Source organism: Littorina saxatilis, linkage group LG1, assembly GCF_037325665.1.
Source record: "Littorina saxatilis isolate snail1 linkage group LG1, US_GU_Lsax_2.0, whole genome shotgun sequence".
Taxonomy (NCBI): Eukaryota; Metazoa; Mollusca; class Gastropoda; order Littorinimorpha; family Littorinidae; genus Littorina; species Littorina saxatilis.
Genome location: NC_090245.1, coordinates 57,860,056 through 57,880,192, shown reverse-complemented (window position 1 = coordinate 57,880,192; position 20,137 = coordinate 57,860,056). Strand labels below are relative to the sequence as shown.

At 40.0% G+C, this 20,137-nt stretch overlaps 1 protein-coding gene across 1 annotated transcript in view; it reads right to left on the bottom strand.

The window, feature by feature from the left end:
* Nucleotides 1–11,438, bottom strand: part of LOC138975261 (zinc finger protein 423-like) — a 38,394-nt gene extending 26,956 nt beyond the window's left edge. The window contains exons 1-3 of the mRNA XM_070347918.1: nt 10,911–11,438; nt 5,092–5,208; nt 1,150–1,332 (exon numbers count right to left, since the gene is read on the bottom strand). Of these exons, the coding sequence (XP_070204019.1) occupies nt 1,150–1,332; nt 5,092–5,208; nt 10,911–10,950 (340 nt within the window). The 5' untranslated portion in view covers nt 10,951–11,438. The remainder of the gene's footprint in view (nt 1–1,149; nt 1,333–5,091; nt 5,209–10,910) is intronic.
* Nucleotides 11,439–20,137: the final 8,699 nt, after the last annotated feature.

Here is a 20,137-nt window from a genome sequence, read left to right as displayed (position 1 = left end):
TTGATTGATTGATTCCTAATACACCAGCACTTCACAACAAACTTTTCTAGAGAAGCAGCTTCAGACAGCTCATGACAGAATACTGACCATAGTCTCCAACGAACCATAGTGCTGGATACCTACATGTATCTCTTCTTCCTAATAGCATTGCATTACTTTTTTTTCAGGAGCAGCCCCTGAGGGCTGAGGACAGTGAACTGAAGAAGCAAACATATCTGTTCCCTGAGGACCTGGCCTGGATACAGGTACTGCTCCAACTGCTCTCAGCAGGAGTTTTGTTCAAAAGAAACTGCGCATGTAGCTTCACACACTCAGCATCCTCTTTGCCAAATACTGGGCTCAGCAACCTGTATACTAATAAAGTATACACTTATTAAACAGTGCAATACCTGTACAAGGTTCAGGTGACTTTGGTGTGCATACATGCTGCACTGCTAACTTGTTCCCTTTTACTGTAAAAGTACACATATTTAAGTCAACTTCAAAAGACAATTACTTGCTGCATGGACCAAACAGTGAATGATGGGGTAACATTGGTGCAAAAGTCAACATCAAGAATAGAAGCTCAGTGTACATTGGCTTACGCAGTATAAGGTCAATGCAAGGTCAGACCTTTATGCACATAAACCCAACAATGAGTGCCATTTATCCAGCAAGCAGCATGATTTCCAAACCAGTACATTTGAGTACTAGTCCATTCAGACAAGACTTATTATGTGGTTTTGCTGACCAAACAAAATGAAACATTTAGTCAGCAGCATTTGCAATAATAAGGAATACACTTGAGGATTCAGCATGACGTTCATGTGGTATAAGTTGTCCACAGCAGTTCTTTTCTTTGGGCTAAAATTGGATATATTCTAATTTCTGGTTGCTGTCCTACTTGTTTTACGTCCACAAACGTGTCTGTATCTTTGCTGGCAGATACAAGCATATTTTGAGCTAGATTTTATGATTCCTGTCACATACAGACAAAACCGTTAAGATGTTTTGCAGTTTTTAACTTTAAGTTGACACAACACACAAATGGGAAAAACGACCATACACGCAAAAGCCTACTCGTGCAAAACACGAGTGAACGAGGGAATTGCAACACACGAACACAGAAGAAGAAGACTGACACACCCACACCCCAAAATGTCCACTCACCCATGCCAGCAGTGCAGACGAAGTTTCGGTGATCCATAAAATTGTCCAACGTGTCAAATACAGCACTGCAGGTTTCACACCTAAAGACAGGAGAACTGGCGTCCATGCCTGCTGTTGCCCCTGTCTCTTGCGGTGCCATCTCTTTGTCGTCTGCAGGCTGCACAGGTGATACTGAAGGACCACCTGCAATGTTGTGTTGATTGATAATGAAAAAAGCTCTGGTGACAATCTGTGCGTTAATGTGTGCTGCATTAATGTGTGTGCAGCACACATTTAGCTGACTTCTCAAAGGTGATTATATGAAAGTTAAGTTTCCATTAGGAACAGTTCCTCTACTGTCAATACATGTACGCCAAAATAGATTGCAGTTATAATGTTACTTGATTTCACTTTTTAAACATTTACTTCACTTCATTGTGTTTTAATACAATATTTCACTTTAATAAAAAACCTATGCATCAAAATATGAGAAAATTGTGCATCACAATATGAGTTGTTTGTGATGTTAAACCAATTTTTGTGTACACGGTTTACATTAGAAAATCTGAAGAGAAGAGAGCTTTGGTTTTCTTACCCGTATTGAATCTTCAGATATTTGTGCCTGACATGGATGAAAGTGAATTTGCAACAGGTTTCAGAATGATGTCACACAGACTGCCAAATAATACTCTTTCTAAAACATGTCCATATCCTCTAGTGTCCTGTAAAACCCAGTTATCCCTACCAGAGCATTCTTTCCCTTTTTGTGAAGTGCACAGGCAAGCAAATTACTGCAGTTGTGTTGTACTTGTAGAAGATAAATTCAAAAATTGAAAAAAGAATACTTCTATAACTCTCGATTGCTACTCAGTGAATTATGGCAGAGAAGTATCCTTATAAATTTACACACAATAGTTGCAAGTGGGTGTGGCCGAGTGTAGCCTACTGTAGAATCAGTTGTGAAATACCATCCATGAAAAAGACTTTGACATTTAGCTCACCTCTTACGGTGACAATGAATTCACGTTCAAACAATTGAAAGCTACATATTAAAAACTGATGTCATTCTCTTTCTCGAAGCAGTAATTTCATTCTTAATGAAAGAAAACTCAACAGCGTGTCCACAAAAATGCAATATTGGACAAGACAAGACAAGTTAAACTATTTGTGTTTTTTTTTTAAGGAAATGTTCTACAAAATACATAACATTACTGTAGAGAAATGTAACTGAGACTGCAATACAGCAAAGTGTTGTGTTTTTTTCAGTGAAACCCAAACACCAGTGGGAATCAAACATTCAAGAAGTTTCAAACAGAATTTTCTGAACTGGTATAAGGTTACAAATGAAGTTGCAGCTAACTTTTTATAATTTATGTAACTGATGCAAAAGACCTTGATGCAGAAGACAGCAAGATCTAGCACAACTAAATAACAAGTCGCGTAAGGCGAAATTACTACATTTGTTCAAGCTGTGGAACTCACAGAATGAAACTGAACGTAGTCCGCCGCTAGTGCAAAAGGCAGCGAAAGTGACGAGCCTGTTTGGCGCGGTAGCGATTGCGCTGTGCTTTACTGTACCTCTCTTCGTTTTAACTTTCTGAGCGTGTTTTTAATCCAAACATATCATATCTATATGTTTTTGGAATCAGGAACCGACAAGGAATAAGATGAAATAGTTTTTAAAACGATTTCGAAAATTTAATTTTGATCATAATTTTTATATTTTTAATTTTCAGAGCTTGTTTTTAATCCAAATATAACATATGTATATGTTTTTGGAATCAGAAAATGACTAAGAATAAGATGAAATTGTTTTTGGATCGTTTAATAAAAAAATAATTTTAATTACAAGTTTCCGATTTTTAATGACCAAACTCACTCATTAGTTTTTAAGCCACCAAGCTGAAATGCAATACCAAACCCCGGCCTTCGTCGAAGATTGCTTTGCCAAAATTTCAATCAATTTAATTGAAAAATGAGGGTGTGACAGTGCCGCCTCAACTTTTACAAAAAGCCGGATATGAGTCAAGTCAAGTCAAGTCAAGTTTTATTCCGATAAAACCCCGTGAGGGTACATGGAAAATTAAAAAACACAATAAAAACACATTTCATTCAACACCAAATAAAAGGAACTAAAACAAAAAGAAATCAGACTATGTACAGAAAAGGGAGTTGAGGGGTGAGGGAGAGCAAAAACAATACAAGAAACAATTCAACAATAATAATAATAATAAATAATAATAATAATAATAATAATAATAATAATAATAATAATAATAAAACACACAAAGTAATTACATACATTTCTTTACTATGGGAAATGGGGGGAAGGGGGAGGGGGGGGTGATGGGTGAGTTAACATAAGGACAAAGATACTATTACAAACAACACAAAACAGATAACGGAGTATAAAGCTAAAAGAGAATTAAATTTTACTCGCTTCTCAAACAGTCCATGACAAGTGTCATGAACTTTGCGAGTTTTAGCAATAAACTCTTTTTTGTAGTGGAAAAAAGCTCTCTGAATTTAACTGAATTGGGGCGGGCATAATAATAGCACCGTAACAACTGTTTTCTATAATTGGTAAAAAAAGGACATACAAAAATATAATGGAACTCGTCCCCAAGGTCACCTGATGAACATTTGTGACATATTCTGTCTTGTCTGGGAATACTAAGAGTCCTACCTTTTTGTATAGGCAATTTATGATTCAGTGTTCTAAATTTTAAAACAGCGTTTGCTAAATTAACCGGCAGGATGGACAAGTACTTTTCAAACTCAAAATTCTCTTTATACATTCTATAATTATAATAAAACTCATTGTTATTTATTTCTGAATGCCAGGTTTGGACAAATTGGTCTTGTAGCCTATTTTTCATCAGTGACGTCATCAAAAGTATTTATCGAAAAAAAGAAAAAAACGTCCGGGGATATCATACCCAGGAACTCTCATGTCAAATTTCATAAAGATCGGCCCAGTAGTTTAGTCTGAATCGCTCTACACACACAGACACAGACACACACACACACACACATACACCACGACCCTCGTCTCGATTCCCCCCTCTATGTTAAAACATTTAGTCAAAACTTGACTAAATGTAAAAAGAATTCTTTTTGGCATTTACTGTTAAGTTCGTAATAGCTGAAAGGCTGGAGGAGGGTAGAAAATCAAAATGTAGGCAAAAAGCTCGCTGGAATTGCTGTACAGTGGAAGCCCATTTTCAAGACCACCCATTTTAAGACTTACCCCCTTTTCAGATGTTCTGTTCATAAACCTCTGAAAATTTACCCTTATTTTAAGACTCTCTCCTTTTTAAGACCTGATTTTCATCGATATTTTTTGGTCTCAAAACTAGGGTTCCACTGTAACAGCTTTCATGTGTGCCTGCATGGGGTAGGATTGTAAATAGGAATCAGTTGCTTCCATACACAATGTCTAAGAAGCAGCTTCCTATTGATTGACATGCTTGTAGCTCATTAAGTCTGATATGCAACATAAAGTTGTTGCGCCATCCTGCATTGTTTCATGAAGACTCTCAGCTTCAGTTTTAGTGCGACTGATAAGGCACATAAATTAAAATTAAATCAAAATAAAAACAAAGGTTTGTTTCCAATGACGAGGCAAACAAAACTTAGGGAGGGCAGGTTGATATCTTTTATTTTTTTCCGATTAAAATCTTATTGGCTGAAACTCGTGCCAGCTGTGTCCCCTGTCAAAGAAGAGTAGCTTTCCTTGTAAAGTCTGCAAACACGAGTTTTGTCTGTTTTAAAAAAAGAATTGAAGAGTTAAAAAAGGTTTTAGGGTCGGGAGGAAAAATAAGGTTGGAGGGGTAACTGGAAACACTGATTTTTTAAAGACTTTATGAGCAAAGATTAAAAATGTAACCATGAATCATGTTTAAATCTCTTGATCCAGCTTCAGTCAGCCCTTTAGTCTCACAGTGCTCACTCTTTTCTCACCTTCATTCAGGTTAGCGCTATCCCTTGTCCAGACCGCAACAGACGAGGGAGGGGAAGACAACTCTTGTGACAATGATGGCACTGCCTCCTCCTCTCTCTTGTCCACCAATCCCTCTACTGTAACAAATAATACAAAAAGAACTGATTAAATCACAGGTATAAACAGTTATTAACAAGAGAGTACAACAACAGCAACTATTTCAGTGGTATGTGTATTGTTAGGCCCCAGGTCTGATGAGAGGACACCTTTCATCTAGTAACTAAAATCCTATAGTGAAAGGACATCTGCAATATAGGGACACTTCCGGCTGTTCCCAAAGTCTAATCACAAATCTTTACTACGGTATCGGAAATGTATTTTTTTAGAGCTCTTCTAATTACAGACATTACCCTTCAAAGAATCAAATGTAATCACCTGTTTTGCTTCAGTTTATTTAAGATTTACTGTATTATTAATTATATGAATGTGCACCAAGTCATCTGAAGTGGTCGACAGCCAGATGGGGACATCAACACTATCCTGTGAAAACAGGTTCCATGGTATCACCTTGTTGCATTAAATTCAACCTCTCTCTCTCTCTCTCTGTTTCACATACAAACAACTCCAACTCAATGATGATTTCAGTCAGTCTCTTCCAACTATCCTCCCCTAACCAGCCTGCCCCCATCCCCCCCCCCCCCCCCCCCCCCCCCCTGAGCAAACCACTGGTCACTCAGCAGTCACTACAAGAAAAATGTTCATTCAAAATGAACAGCGTCGATGCAATGTCCACCAAAGATTTATTTTGGGAAGTGTTAAAGGTTAGGGTCAAAAGTTAATGAATTGCATGTTGTGCTGGATATATAAATTGTTTATTTCAGTCAATGCTTGATTCATAAGTACATTTTTCAGCATGGTGCATCTTGTTTGTTTGTTTATTTGTTGCTTAACGTCCAGCCGACTACGCAGAGCCATATCAGGACGAGGAAGGGGGGGATGAAGGGGGCCACTTGTCAAGCGATTCCTGTTTACAAATGCACTAACCCATTACTTGTGTCCCAGCAGGCTTTAGTAAAACTAAATTAATACCTACTGGAAGATTACCAGTTTCCAGTATGTTAAAATAGGCTTAACCTATCTACTGCTGGACTTACATCAGAACACTAACAGATTAAACTATACATGAATCGCGAGACAAGCGGCAAGAGAAGAGATTTTTGGAAAAAATACAGGTGAATGAGCAAGAAGGCAGAAAAAAGAAAAGAATTCATGAAGAAAAAGAGAGCATGACAGGAAAGAGGAACCAAAAATCTACCTAACAGCAAACTAGAAAGCTCCTGCGGTTCCAAAAACAGGAGGGGCCTTTAATTTCATAACCGCAGTGCCCCACTGCGGGAATGGTGCATCTACAGGAGGGTGCTCCAACAATGATGCATAGTGATAGTGCCAACATTTAGCGCAAACTTTTCACAACAGTGCATTATTACCACAAAGCGCATACAGCGATTATATAGTAGCAAGTTGCACTAAACATTTGAACAAAATGCATTTTGTTCAAATGTTAACAGCACAGCACCAAGTTTTGCATAAGTGCACAACAGCACTGACCATTTCACAAAAGTGCATAACAGCTGTGACAATTTTACAAAAGTGCATTGACCATTTCAGGCAGATGGCTAACATGCAGATTTCGCTTTTGTCTGTCTTTCTTTGAAAAGTAGGCATGTTCAAGATCGATGAAGTCATGAGCAATTGGGTTAGATGACAGAAAAGATTCAAAAACGTCAGATTCAGTTAGATGACAGAAAAGATTCAAAAACGTCAGATTCAGTGTTTTGGGCACTGTTGAACAGGAACATTCTCTCCTGTTCAACAAATGTGGGTTCAATTCAAAAGCAACATTGTCACAGATAGGCTAGTGTTACATTTCTGTAAAGTTTCAAAAACATCTTCCATGTTTTGGTTACTGTTGAACAGAGGCATATTTTCCTGTTCAAAAAAGTCTGACACAAATTGTCGTAGTTGTGGGTTAAGGTTCGATCTATACTGTCCTTCAAACGAGTCGTAGAACCGTCATTGTCACAGATAGTGTTACATTTCTGTTTTACATTCAAACGAGTCGTAGAAGTAGTAGTACATTTGCGTTTGGTTGTTTTTTCTTTTAGATTCCTGTCACTCATACTAGCAGTATTGATTGAGGTACATAAATCTGTTGTTGTACAGGGATGACTTGTTTGTAATGAATCCTTGTTTCCTCCACATTGAGTTTGCATTGCAGTTGGACAGAAATGAACAGGTGTTAATTGATAAACACATTGATAATGGCTTTTGAGAAAATCAATCAATTCTGCAAAGGAATTAACTTGATGACATCAAAACTGCAGCGCCATTTGAAGAATGGTTACCATTTCTGTTTCTTTGATGGGAATCAAACAAATAAAAACATTGACTATCCAAGTTACCATGAATGGCAATAGTTGACTCCTGAAAAGTAGCAAGGATATAATTTGAGACGATAAACGCCTGATGCAATCCCTCCTCAAGGTCAGTCAACTCAAAACCTTCATCATTCGCAACATCAGTAGGCAACACAGCGGCATTCGTATGTCCAGAAATCATGTCGAAAAAATATTACATTTCAAAAGCATGTCCAACCACAGTTGTTGGCAAGTGTTCGTGTCCGAAGTAGCCTTCAGTGTGTGTATATGTATTCATGTGACAGAGAACGTGACCTCATTGTTCAATCCTCTCTCTCTCTTCTTTCTCATTCGAACGCACACACGCAAGTACGTAGCCTACGCACGCATGCACGCGCACGCACACACACACACACACACACACCCCGCTGACGCACACGGCAAACCACGCACACACACACTGACTGTCGGCAAGCATCTCTTTTTGTTTTCTTTACCTTTGTTTATTGTGTTTTCGATATTTGTGTTTATTTTTTGCTTGACTTATCTGTTTTATTTTAATGTTTGCTATCCACATCGTGTGATAAATGTTTCTTCTCAGTCTCCGAGTCAGTTTAGTTTCTGCACGCCGCTTTGGTACTCCTTGTTTTTCTAACTGGTGTATTGTGCGCGACTGATTTGCGGATTTATTTTTATTCCTTTCATATGCAGTTGAAGTGTTGTGGGTGTTATTGTCTGTATATGCTATGTTGCGTCTGTGTATGCCTACAAGAATTTTGGGTGTAATGTGCCTGTGGTCTGCTCGCAGTCGAGCACAGAAAACATGGCGGCGCCCTGCAGGCAAATTCGTGGAAAGTCTTCCCGACCGCAGATACCAGCGTCGTCCGCGACGCTGGAATAAACCTAAATGATTCCCACAGTATATCTGACATGAATCATACTTTAGTACATGAATGCCATAGTCCAGGAACAAAAGCCTGTTTAATGTCTGCTTGTATTCCATTTATTTTCTTTTTCACATTTTGTCATATCTGCTAATTCTATAAAAAAAAATAATGTCTCTCTCTCTCTCTCTCTCTCTCATTTATCCCCCCCCCTCTCTCTCACACACACATACAGGAAACCACTGTGCATGGCCTAGGTGTAGGGAACAGCTTATTACTTAGCACTGGTTGAGTGGTTGAATATAACCCCCTGTAGAGCAAACTGTTTTCTAAAGTCACCTACAAACTAAAGATCCCTGTGTGAGGTTTGACATAAAGCACACATAAACAATGGCTATTTGTCAAAGGTTTGCTGTATTCAGTCTTGTTCAAGGATACAAACAAACAGACATACAGTGACATGTATAGAAATGAACACTAACAGAGGTCTGGTCTGTTGTAATGCAAAAACACAAGCTCAAAGTGGCATATGATTGATTGTTTAATCTTGCTTCCCAGTTTCCATGTTTAAAGTCACCCCCACCCCTCCATTCTCATTTCTATTTAAAACAGGCTGTGGCAAATATTTTGAATTCCAATCCTGTGCTTTTTTTCTTTTTTTTTCTCACATGTGTGAGCATACAATAGTAAACTTTTTTTTTGCAGGTGGCTATCAGTTACTTTAACGGAAAATCAATCAAACTAACATCAGAAAGAAAGAGAAAAGTCTGGATGGAAGATTGGTGGGTTAGAATACGGACCCCCCCCCCCTCTCTCTCTCAATTTAAAAAAAGAAGGTTTTTTTACCATGTTAACATCCTTGTTTGCAGCATGCAGATCACCTACTACAGCCCAACACAAACCTCGCTCTGTTTTCTCCTACTTCCCTAAAACCCAAACCCTGGGCCCACCCACTGCTAGCTTTTGGGTCCTGTCTTCAGGCCCTAGGCCGCCGAGGCCCATTATCGGGAGGGGATTGGGGTCGAATCCCAGCGGGAAAACCCCCTGGGGAGGCTCTCCACAACACTATAGCTGCCCAGGTGAGCCTGAGCGCTTGACTACCCAGGTACGGCCCCCTCCTTCCACCCTCATGCCTCTGATAAACACGGGCTGCAGTGGGTTGCCATGGGAACGCTGCCCCCCTGGGGTCTGGGTGTATAGCAGTGCTGGCTGGGTGGCTTGACACATGACAGAAAATTGTGCGGGCTGCCAGCCACAGAGCTGCTGTAGTGTTCATCCCTCAAGTGGCCACAGGCACTTCTACCTCCTCTTGAGCTCAGTACATTTGTATTTGTACAACAGTTGAAAACGGCATTGATTTAACAGTGACAAATGTGTGTGTGTGTGTGTGTGTGTGTGTGTGTGTGTGTGAGAGAGAGAGAGAGAGAGAGAGAGAGAGAGGAGACAGAGAGAGAGGAGAGAGAGAGGAGAGAGAGAGAGAAAGAGGAGAGAGAGAGAGAGAGAGAGAGAGAGAGGAGAGAGAGAGAGAGAGAGAGCTTGTCTGTCTGTGCAAGTATGTCTAATTTGGGTATGTAATTTCATTCTTAGGCAAAGGTTTGGTTACTGTGATTTTCATATTCATAAAGGTCTGGCAAACACATCAAAATATAAATATCACACACACACCCACACACATACAGACAGAAAGAGAGATACACACACTTAGATTTTTCTGTATTGTTTTGAGGAGGCCAATTCGTATCTGTTCAGAGTTGATCAATATTATAATAGAAAATTCACAGTAATTTTTATGATACTAAGATTCAGGTTGGCCAGTGAATATCCTGTGTAAAAAATGTCACTGTCTACAGTATCAAAAACAACAAACTATGATCCGAATAGATGAAGAAAAACTTAGCATTCAGTGATTCACACTGCAAATTCAGTCACATTAGTGATTAGAGATATCCATCATCAGATTAAGAACTATCTAAATGATGCTGAATAAATACTAAATTTCAAAGCTATGACTTCTACAGTTTATTTACTGAAGGTTTAAAAAATCTGATCACTAAGCCTGTAAATTGAAATCATTCTCTTTCTAAACTTGTCCCTGATTCGATCACCCTTTCCTTTTTTCATTGATCTGAACTGCATGTCAGTGTCACTGAATCAGTGAATGACAGCACAATCTCTGATTTCTCCCCCTACAACCCAACATCTCAGCTACCCGGTGCAGTGCTTCGCAGATAACATCTAATTGATAATCAATAGCAAACACAGAGATCATAATATTCCTTTAGCTTTACCAGTTCCAGCAACACCTGTTCATTTAGGGGCCTCTCTGGGGTCACGCGGACACCTTGAGGAGTCAATCAGGAAAACACCCGATTGGACGGCAGTGATCAGTACATGTATAGCGATACGAGACTACACACCATCAACAAACACGAAAGTGATCAGCAAACACAAAGTGAAAGTAAGTATTCCTGATCACACGAGTCTGAAGCAAAAGATAATAACATTTTCCAGAAAAAAACACAAGTTCTTCCCACTTACGTTTACAAGACTTAGGACGCGCTTGCTTCCTGCGTGACATCTCTGCGGTTGCTGCGCTGGGAATGGCTAAAGTCGGAACTACCGCGGTTCGCTGGTGGTGGCGATGGCGGTGGTGGTGGGTGTCTGCTGCGCACACCGGCTACATCGCACAGACTGGGGCTCGCCGCGGAGTCCGGGCACAAAGCAACATTTCGCTCGGCATGTGGGATGAGGCTACGTCATGAAATGAATATTGAATTGCCAGAGAGCTAACAACACCCAAGGGGCGACTCCCCGGGGACCCAACCTTTTGCATGGGCCGCGCCGAGCCTGCGTGATTGAAGCCGACCATGCCACCCCCTGGGGAACATAATAGCCCGGTTATTTTTGGTCGTTGGCGAAAGAGCCGTGTTTCAAGATAACACATGTCACGAATCCCGTGTCCTCGGGGAGCGAAAAAGCCTCCAGTCCTCGCTTGTCTGCTGTGCTTGCGATTTCCCAGCAGGGGTTCGCGCGAACATTCATATTGTGGATCTCGTGGATTGAGCCTGCGCGCTGGTGTCGTCTGCTACGTCAAGGGAAATCACTCTAAAACCCGTTTCCAAAAGATCGTCTGCAGGTGATGCCAGGGGAGTGCTGACGCATGCATTGAAAAAGAGTGGCTTTGCTAGAGAGGGAGAGCGTCCTCAAGAAAAGAGAGGCCGACACTAAATCATATTTTACGGTATTGCTGACTTGTCTATCACTTTGTAGCTCAAACGCCGAACAAGGAACTCAAATAACTTATTCGAGTTAACTTGCGGGTTGTACTGAACTTGAACAATTCCTGCACTGTATTTTCACATTGATTTCGGCCCGGGCAAGGAAAGCACAACTGTAATGCATCGTATTTGTGATAAATGAGTGAAAATTAATCATTCGTTATTTTGCAGCCCATGCAAAAATCAAAGCGTATTTAGGCATACTGTAACTTTCCGAAAACCCCTGCCAAGGCGGCAGTCGACGCCAAATTCCAATTGTTGTTTGTTTTGATTTTTACATTAAACACAAAGCAATCTATTATTAAGTAACGGCGTTATAGAAAATGACAGAAACACAGACTTAAAACGTGTTGATGTTTCTTGTGGTCAGTTTGACCCGCGTCAGTCTTACATCAGTCAGTGCATCATACTGAACTTTGTAACCGGCTTAGGGCTGAGCGTACGTACGCACGGTTTTCGGTTTGATGGGTAAAATATTTAGGGGAAAAACAACGGGATCAATACAACAATATCAACAACAACAAAAACAACAACAACAATTAACAACAACAACAACTAACAACAACAACAATTAACAACAACAACATCATCTTATCTATGCCGAATTAACTAGCAAGAGAATCAATCAATCAATCAATATGAGGCTTATATCGCGCGTATTCCGTGGGTACAGTTCTAAGCGCAGGGATTTTTTTTTTTATAATTTTTTTATGCAATTTATATCGCGCACATATTCAAGGCGCAGGGATTTATTTATGCTGTGTGAGATGGAATTTTTTTTACACAATACATCACGCATTCACATCGGCCAGCAGATCGCAGCCATTTCGGCGCATATCCTACTTTTCACGGCCTATTATTCCAAGTCACACGGGTATTTTGGTGGACATTTTTATCTATGCCTATACAATTTTGCCAGGAAAGACCCCCTTTTGTCAATCGTGGGATCTTTAACGTGCACACCCCAATGTAGTGTACACGAAGGGACCTCGGTTTTTCGTCTCATCCGAAAGACTAGCACTTGAACCCACCACCTAGGTTAGGAAAGGGGGGAGAAAATTGCTAACGCCCTGACCCAGGGTCGAACTCGCAACCTCTCGCTTCCGAGCGCAAGTGCGTTACCACTCGGCCACCCAGTCCACGTCAGACTTCTTACCGGCTATCACGCTGTTTCAAGAGTCGTTGCTTGTGTCTTACTGCCCGTCTTCCTTCATCTGCTGCAAGATTACCATACTTCCTACAACAGCAGGCTGTGATCATCAAATTGGCCGCAGCGAAATGAACGGCCATCGTGGGAGAAGACTTGCAAAATGAAAAAAAAATCTGTCTCAGTAACTACAGGGTCAAAGTCATTGATGAAGCAGGTCAGTTCAAATGTTTTTCCAGTTGCAAAATATTTTCTTGCACGTCAACAACCCATGAGGCTCAGTTTCAGCTGTGAGAATCAAATACGATTTGTTAACTTGAGGGACAACCTCAGAACAAAGTAAAAATCGCACTTTTTGTTTGTTTCTTAATTATCACGTTTGTCTTCCCTTTTTTTCGTCCTTCACTGTTGTGTAAAGAAAATGTTAACACTTAAGAAAAATCACAGTCGTTCAGAGGCACACACTCAGAGGGACTGACATTGCCATGCTTTGAATTTCAGGCTCCTGCAGTTTTGGACCCTCTAAGATATCAAAGTGGGGGTCCCGGGACCCTCTAGGCGTCCGTGGGGAGCCCTGCGGGAGGCCGGGAAATTTGTTTCATCCGTCTCTCTTTCAATTGTATTCATGTCGATTTAATTTTCACTCATTAAAGGTCGTGCTGGACACCTGTTTTGTTTGTGCTTCATCAAAACGAGAAGGACGGTCTTGACAAGAAGTCCAACTGTAAAAAGGGTTGAGATCCTGCACAGAAACACTGAATTAAACGGGTCCGGCCACTGACCACACTGGAGGGCAAAAGGCTCGAGGTCTTCGGTGTCCTTGCGAGTGTGTATGTGCACACCTAAACGCTTACATGTTGCACTTTGTCAGTGTTGATTCTGATGAAATGGCATACATGATGATATTACGAATCAGCAATAAACTTGAGCACGAATAACTGAATAAAGTCATAATCCGCTAAGGATAGCCCTCCTCTACCCCCCTCGTTTCAAGTGATCCACTCCATGACTTGAAAGCCATCAGTCATCTTCAACCTGGTACTTAAACTCCAGTAGCAGGGTTTGTAGTGGCATGATAGGAAGTTCTCTTATGTTTTCTGGTCACAGAATAACCACAGGAGCTTGTATCCAATCGCCGGTCGATCATTATTTACAGTCCACTACTACGACATACTACTACTACTTCCTTGAAAAATAAAGTTCCATCATCATCACCATCTCTCTCTCTCTCTCTGTCTGTCTGTCCGTCTGTCTGTCTCTCTCTGTCTCTGTCTCTATCTCTCTCCATATATATTGTAGTAGTATGTCGTAGTAGTGGACTGTAAATAATGATCGACCGGCGATTGGATACAAGCTCCTGTGAGAATAACATGAGCCTGCGGCACAGTTACCCAACCTTAAATATGGTTCTGACTCAGACTACACTTTGTCTTGCAAATTGTGGTTGTCTTTTACGTACCGGGTAATCAGTCAGTCTTAAAGTTCGCCATTTCAGCCCACTAATTATAGCCGAACGCCGAAAAAGAAGAAGAAGAAGAAGAAGCTCATACCACTAATTAGCACAGGTATTTCCCCATGATCATTCGGCGGCCATACGGGTAATGATTGAACCTTCGTTTGTCACCGACCCAGGATAACCTGCGTATGTTTACCGATACATTTGACATAAATGCCGCCTAGCAGCAAACTTATTGGTGGCATGTGTACAACTTGCTTCTGATCGAACAGGCTGACAGAGAAACCATTTCAGTCGGGTGAACCTGATGACATTAGCGGCGATCGACTCACTGAGTGTCTGCAGCATCCTCAGATCCTGGCCTGACAAAGAAATGATGCAGTGACAGAGACGGGTGATGTGCTGAATAATCCTCCAGGCTAAAACGGAATGACCCACGTGAGACGAACTGTTTATTTGCTGTGGACCGTCGAGGCGATTGAGGGGTCAGTGTATATGATGGCCTATTTTCCCAGTCAATTTTATTGGTCCTTTGGTCTGTAGTGGTGTTGGGCATCAAGAAGTCGCAGCACAGGCTTCATGTCTCACCCAGTCACATTATTCTGACACCGGACCAACCAGTCCTAGCACTAACCCCAGTAATGCCAGACGCCAGGCGGAGCAGCCACTAGATTGCCAATTCAGTTTAAAGTCTTAGGTATGACCCGGCCGGGGTTCGAACCCACGACCTCCCGATCACTGGGCGGACGCCTTACCACTAGGCCAACCGTGCCGGTAGTTTTACTGCAGTAAAATTGAAATCAAGAATGCAGCAGTAAAACGGGGATGTTGTTTTACTGGAGAAAAACTGTTTACACTTTTTCTTCAGCATTTTGGCATTATTCAGTTATTCTGCAGAAAAACAGAAATGCTGGAGAAAAACTGTCTTTTCTGCAGCATTTCTGCATAATGTCATCTTTCGCCGAAGCAACGGGTTTTTCTGGAGCAAAACATTTTACTGCAGTAAAATTGAAATCAAAAAACCTGTTTACACTTTTTCTGCAGCATTTTGTACTGGCTCATTATAATGTTGGAGCACGCGAGCCCCCCTCTGTCGAGAGATGGACTCATCCAGAATTACCAATAGTTGTGCGTGACACGAATGTATTTTGTCTGTCTGACTTCCTTTCCGCCGGAAGTTCAAAGTTTCAAATTAAACAATGGCAGAACAAACTATTATACTATCCCAGGGTGCGACGAATACAAACGCTACATTACAAGGTCGTTCGTTTTTCTCCAGAAAAACTGTGACAGACTATTCTGAAGAAAAGGGTAATCGCAATAATGCTGCAGAAAACCAAGTAAACATTATGCTTCAGAAAAACTGTTTTACTGCAGTAAAAAAACGTTGCTTCGGCGAAAGATGACATTATGCAGAAATGCTGCAGAAAAGACAGTTTTTCTCCAGCATTTCGTTTTTTCTCCAGAATAACTGAATAATGTCATAATCCGCCAAGAGCCAGTACTAAATGCTGCAGAAAACCTGTTTACATTTTTTTCTGTCTCTCTTCCTCTCTCAGGAAAATGAAACAAGTCGCGTAAGGCGAAAATACAACATTTAGTCAAGTAGCTGTCGAACTCACAGAATGAAACTGAACGCAATGCAACGCAGCAAGACCGTATACTCGTAGCATCGTCAGTCCACCGCTCACGGCATAGGCAGTGAAATTGACAAGAAGAGCGGGGTAGTAGTAGTTGCGCTGGGAAGGATAGCACGCTTTTCTGTACCTCTCTTCGTTTTAACTTTCTGAGCGTGTTTTTAATCCAAACATATCATATCTATATGTTTTGGGAATCAGGAACCGACAAGGAATAAGATGAAAGTGTTTTTAAATTGATTTGGAAAATTTAATTTTGATAATAATTTTTATATATTTAATTTTCAGAGCTTGTTTTTAATCCGAATATAACATATTTATATGTTTTTGGAATCAGCAAATGATGGAAAATAAGATAAACGTAAATTTGGATCGTTTTATAAAAAACATATTTTTTTTTACAATTTTCAGATTTTTAATGACCAAAGTCATTAATTAATTTTTAAGCCACCACGCTGAAATGCAATACGGAAGTCCGGGCTTCGTCGAACATTACCCGACCAAAATTTCAACCAATTTGGTTGAAAAATGAGGGCGTGACAGTGCCGCCTCAACTTTCACGAAAAGCCGGATATGACGTCATCAAAGACATTTATAAAAAAAATGAAAAAAAAACGTTCGGGGATTTCATACCCAGGAACTCTCATGTCAAATTTCATAAAGATCGGTCCAGTAGTTTAGTCTGAATCGCTCTACACACACACACACACACACACACACACACAGACACACACACACACGCACATACACCACGACCCTCGTCTCGATTCCCCCCTCTACGTTAAAACATTTAGTCAAAACTTGACTAAATGTAAAACAAGTCGCGTAAGGCGAAAATACAATATTTAGTCAAGTAGCTGTCGAACTCACAGAATGAAACTGAACGCAATGCCATTTTTCAGCAAGACCGTATACTCGTAGCATCGTCAGTCCACCGCTCATGGCAAAGGCAGTGAAATTGACAAGAAGAGCGGGGTAGTAGTTGCGCTAAGAAGGATAGCACGCTTTTCTGTACCTCTCTTTGTTTTAACTTTCTGAGCGTGTTTTTAATCCAAACATATCATATCTATATGTTTTTGGAATCAGGAACCGACAAGGAATAAGATGAAAGTGTTTTTAAATTGATTTCGACAATTTAATTTTGATAATAATTTTTATATATTTAATTTTCAGAGCTTGTTTTTAATCCGAATATAACATATTTATATGTTTTTGGAATCAGCAAATGATGGAGAATAAGATAAACGTAAATTTGGATCGTTTTATAAATTTTTATTTTTTTTTACAATTTTCAGATTTTTAATGACCAAAGTCATTAATTAATTTTTAAGCCACCAAGCTGAAATGCAATACCGAAGTCCGGGCTTCGTCGAAGATTACTTGACCAAAATTTCAACCAATTTGGTTGAAAAATGAGGGCGTGACAGTGCCGCCTCAACTTTCACGAAAAGCCGGATATGACGTCATCAAAGACATTTATCAAAAAAATGAAAAAAACGTTCGGGGATTTCATACCCAGGAACTCTCATGTCAAATTTCATAAAGATCGGTCCAGTAGTTTAGTCTGAATCGCTCTACACACACACACAGACACACACACACACACACACACACACACACGCACACACACACGCACGCACATACACCACGACCCTCGTCTCGATTCCCCCTCGATGTTAAAATATTTAGTCAAAACTTGACTAAATATAAACAAGTCGCGTAAGGCGAAAATACAATATTTAGTCAAGTAGCTGTCGAACTCACAGAATGAAACGCAATGCCATTTTACTCGTAGCATCGTCAGGCCACCGCTCATGGCAAAGGCAGTGAAATTGACAAGAAGAGCGGGGTAGTAGTTGCGCTAAGAAGGATAGCACGCTTTTCTGTACCTCTCTTTGTTTTAACTTTCTGAGCGTGTTTTTAATCCAAACATATCATATCTATATGTTTTTGGAATCAGGAACCGACAAGGAATAAGATGAAAGTGTTCTTAAATTGATTTGGACAATTTAATTTTGATAATAATTTTTATATATTTAATTTTCAGAGCTTGTTTTTAATCCGAATATAACATATTTATATGTTTTTGGAATCAGCAAATGATGGAGAATAAGATAAACGTAAATTTGGATCGTTGTATAAATTTTTATTTTTTTTTACAATTTTCAGATTTTTAATGACCAAAGTCATTAATTAATTTTTAAGCCACCAAGCTGAAATGCAATACCGAAGTCCGGGCTTCGTCGAAGATTACTTGACCAAAATTTCAACCAATTTGGTTGAAAAATGAGGGCGTGACAGTGCCGCCTCAACTTTCACGAAAAGCCGGATATGACGTCATCAAAGACATTTATCAAAAAAATGAAAAAAAGTTCGGGGATTTCATACCCAGGAACTCTCATGTCAAATTTCATAAAGATCGGTCCAGTAGTTTAGTCTGAATCGCTCTACACACACACACAGACACACACACACACACACGCACACACACACACACACGCACGCACATACAACACGACCCTCGTCTCGATTCCCCCTCGATGTTAAAATATTTAGTCAAAACTTGACTAAATATAAACAAGTCGCGTAAGGCGAAAATACAATATTTAGTCAAGTAGCTGTCGAACTCACAGAATGAAACGCAATGCCATTTTACTCGTAGCATCGTCAGGCCACCGCTCATGGCAAAGGCAGTGAAATTGACAAGAAGAGCGGGGTAGTAGTTGCGCTAAGAAGGATAGCACGCTTTTCTGTACCTCTCTTTGTTTTAACTTTCTGAGCGTGTTTTTAATCCAAACATATCATATCTATATGTTTTTGGAATCAGGAACCGACAAGGAATAAGATGAAAGTGTTTTTAAATTGATTTGGACAATTTAATTTTGATAATAATTTTTATATATTTAATTTTCAGAGCTTGTTTTTAATCCGAATATAACATATTTATATGTTTTTGGAATCAGCAAATGATGGAGAATAAGATAAACGTAAATTTGGATCGTTGTATAAATTTTTATTTTTTTTTACAATTTTCAGATTTTTAATGACCAAAGTCATTAATTAATTTTTAAGCCACCAAGCTGAAATGCAATACCGAACCCCGGGCTTCGTCGAAGATTACTTGACCAAAATTTCAACCAATTTGGTTGAAAAATGAGGGCGTGACAGTGCCGCCTCAACTTTCACGAAAAGCCGGATATGACGTCATCAAAGACATTTATCAAAAAAATGAAAAAAACGTTCGGGGATTTCATACCCAGGAACTCTCATGTCAAATTTCATAAAGATCGGTCCAGTAGTTTAGTCTGAATCGCTCTACACACACACACACACACACACAGACACACACACACACACACGCACGCACATACACCACGACCCTCGTCTCGATTCCCCCTCGATGTTAAAATATTTAGTCAAAACTTGACTAAATATAAAAAAAGCATGTTTGCATTGCTTATTCTGTCACCCTCAATAAAATAAAGTTCAGTTCAATTCAATTATCTCCCTCCCTCCAACCCTCTCTCTCTCTCTCTGTCTCTCCATCCCCAACTCTCTCTCTCTCTCTCTCTCTCTCTCTCTCTCTCTCTCTCTCTCTCTCTCTCTCTCTCTCTCTCTCTCTCTCTCTGCGATATTTCCATCATCATCATCATCATCATCATCATCATCATCATCATCATCATCATCATCATCATCATCATTAAAAACCATTATTATCATTGTAGGCATTACTGAGTGTCAACGTTGGTATCGTGTGAATGTTACCGTCGATCACTTTATGTGTAACCTCAATCAACATGTTGCATGTTTTGCTTGCTTGCTGATTGCTTTTTCATTTTTGATTTGTATGTTGTTGTTTTGTTTTTGTGTGTGTATGCTTACTGTGTCATTGTGTTGTTTGTTTGTTCGTTTAGTTTGGTTATTTGTACGGTTGTTGTTTGCTTGTTTTTTCGTTTAGTTTGCTTATTTACCCGGTTGATTTACTTGTTTATCATTTATTAGAATTTTGTATTTGAAGTAAGGACCGGTGGTAAGAAAAGGCGTAGCCTTAAACCTCTATTCCTTGAAAAATAAAGTTCCATCTCTCTCTCTCTCTGTCTGTCTGTCCGTCTCTCTCTCTCTCTCTCTCTCTCTCTCTCTCTCTCTCTCTCTCTCTCTCTCTCTCTCTCGTTCCCTCTCTCTTATTGCTGCCATCACACAGAAAAGGGTAACTAGTTAACTGGTCAAGGATAAAACTTTGAGGCCAG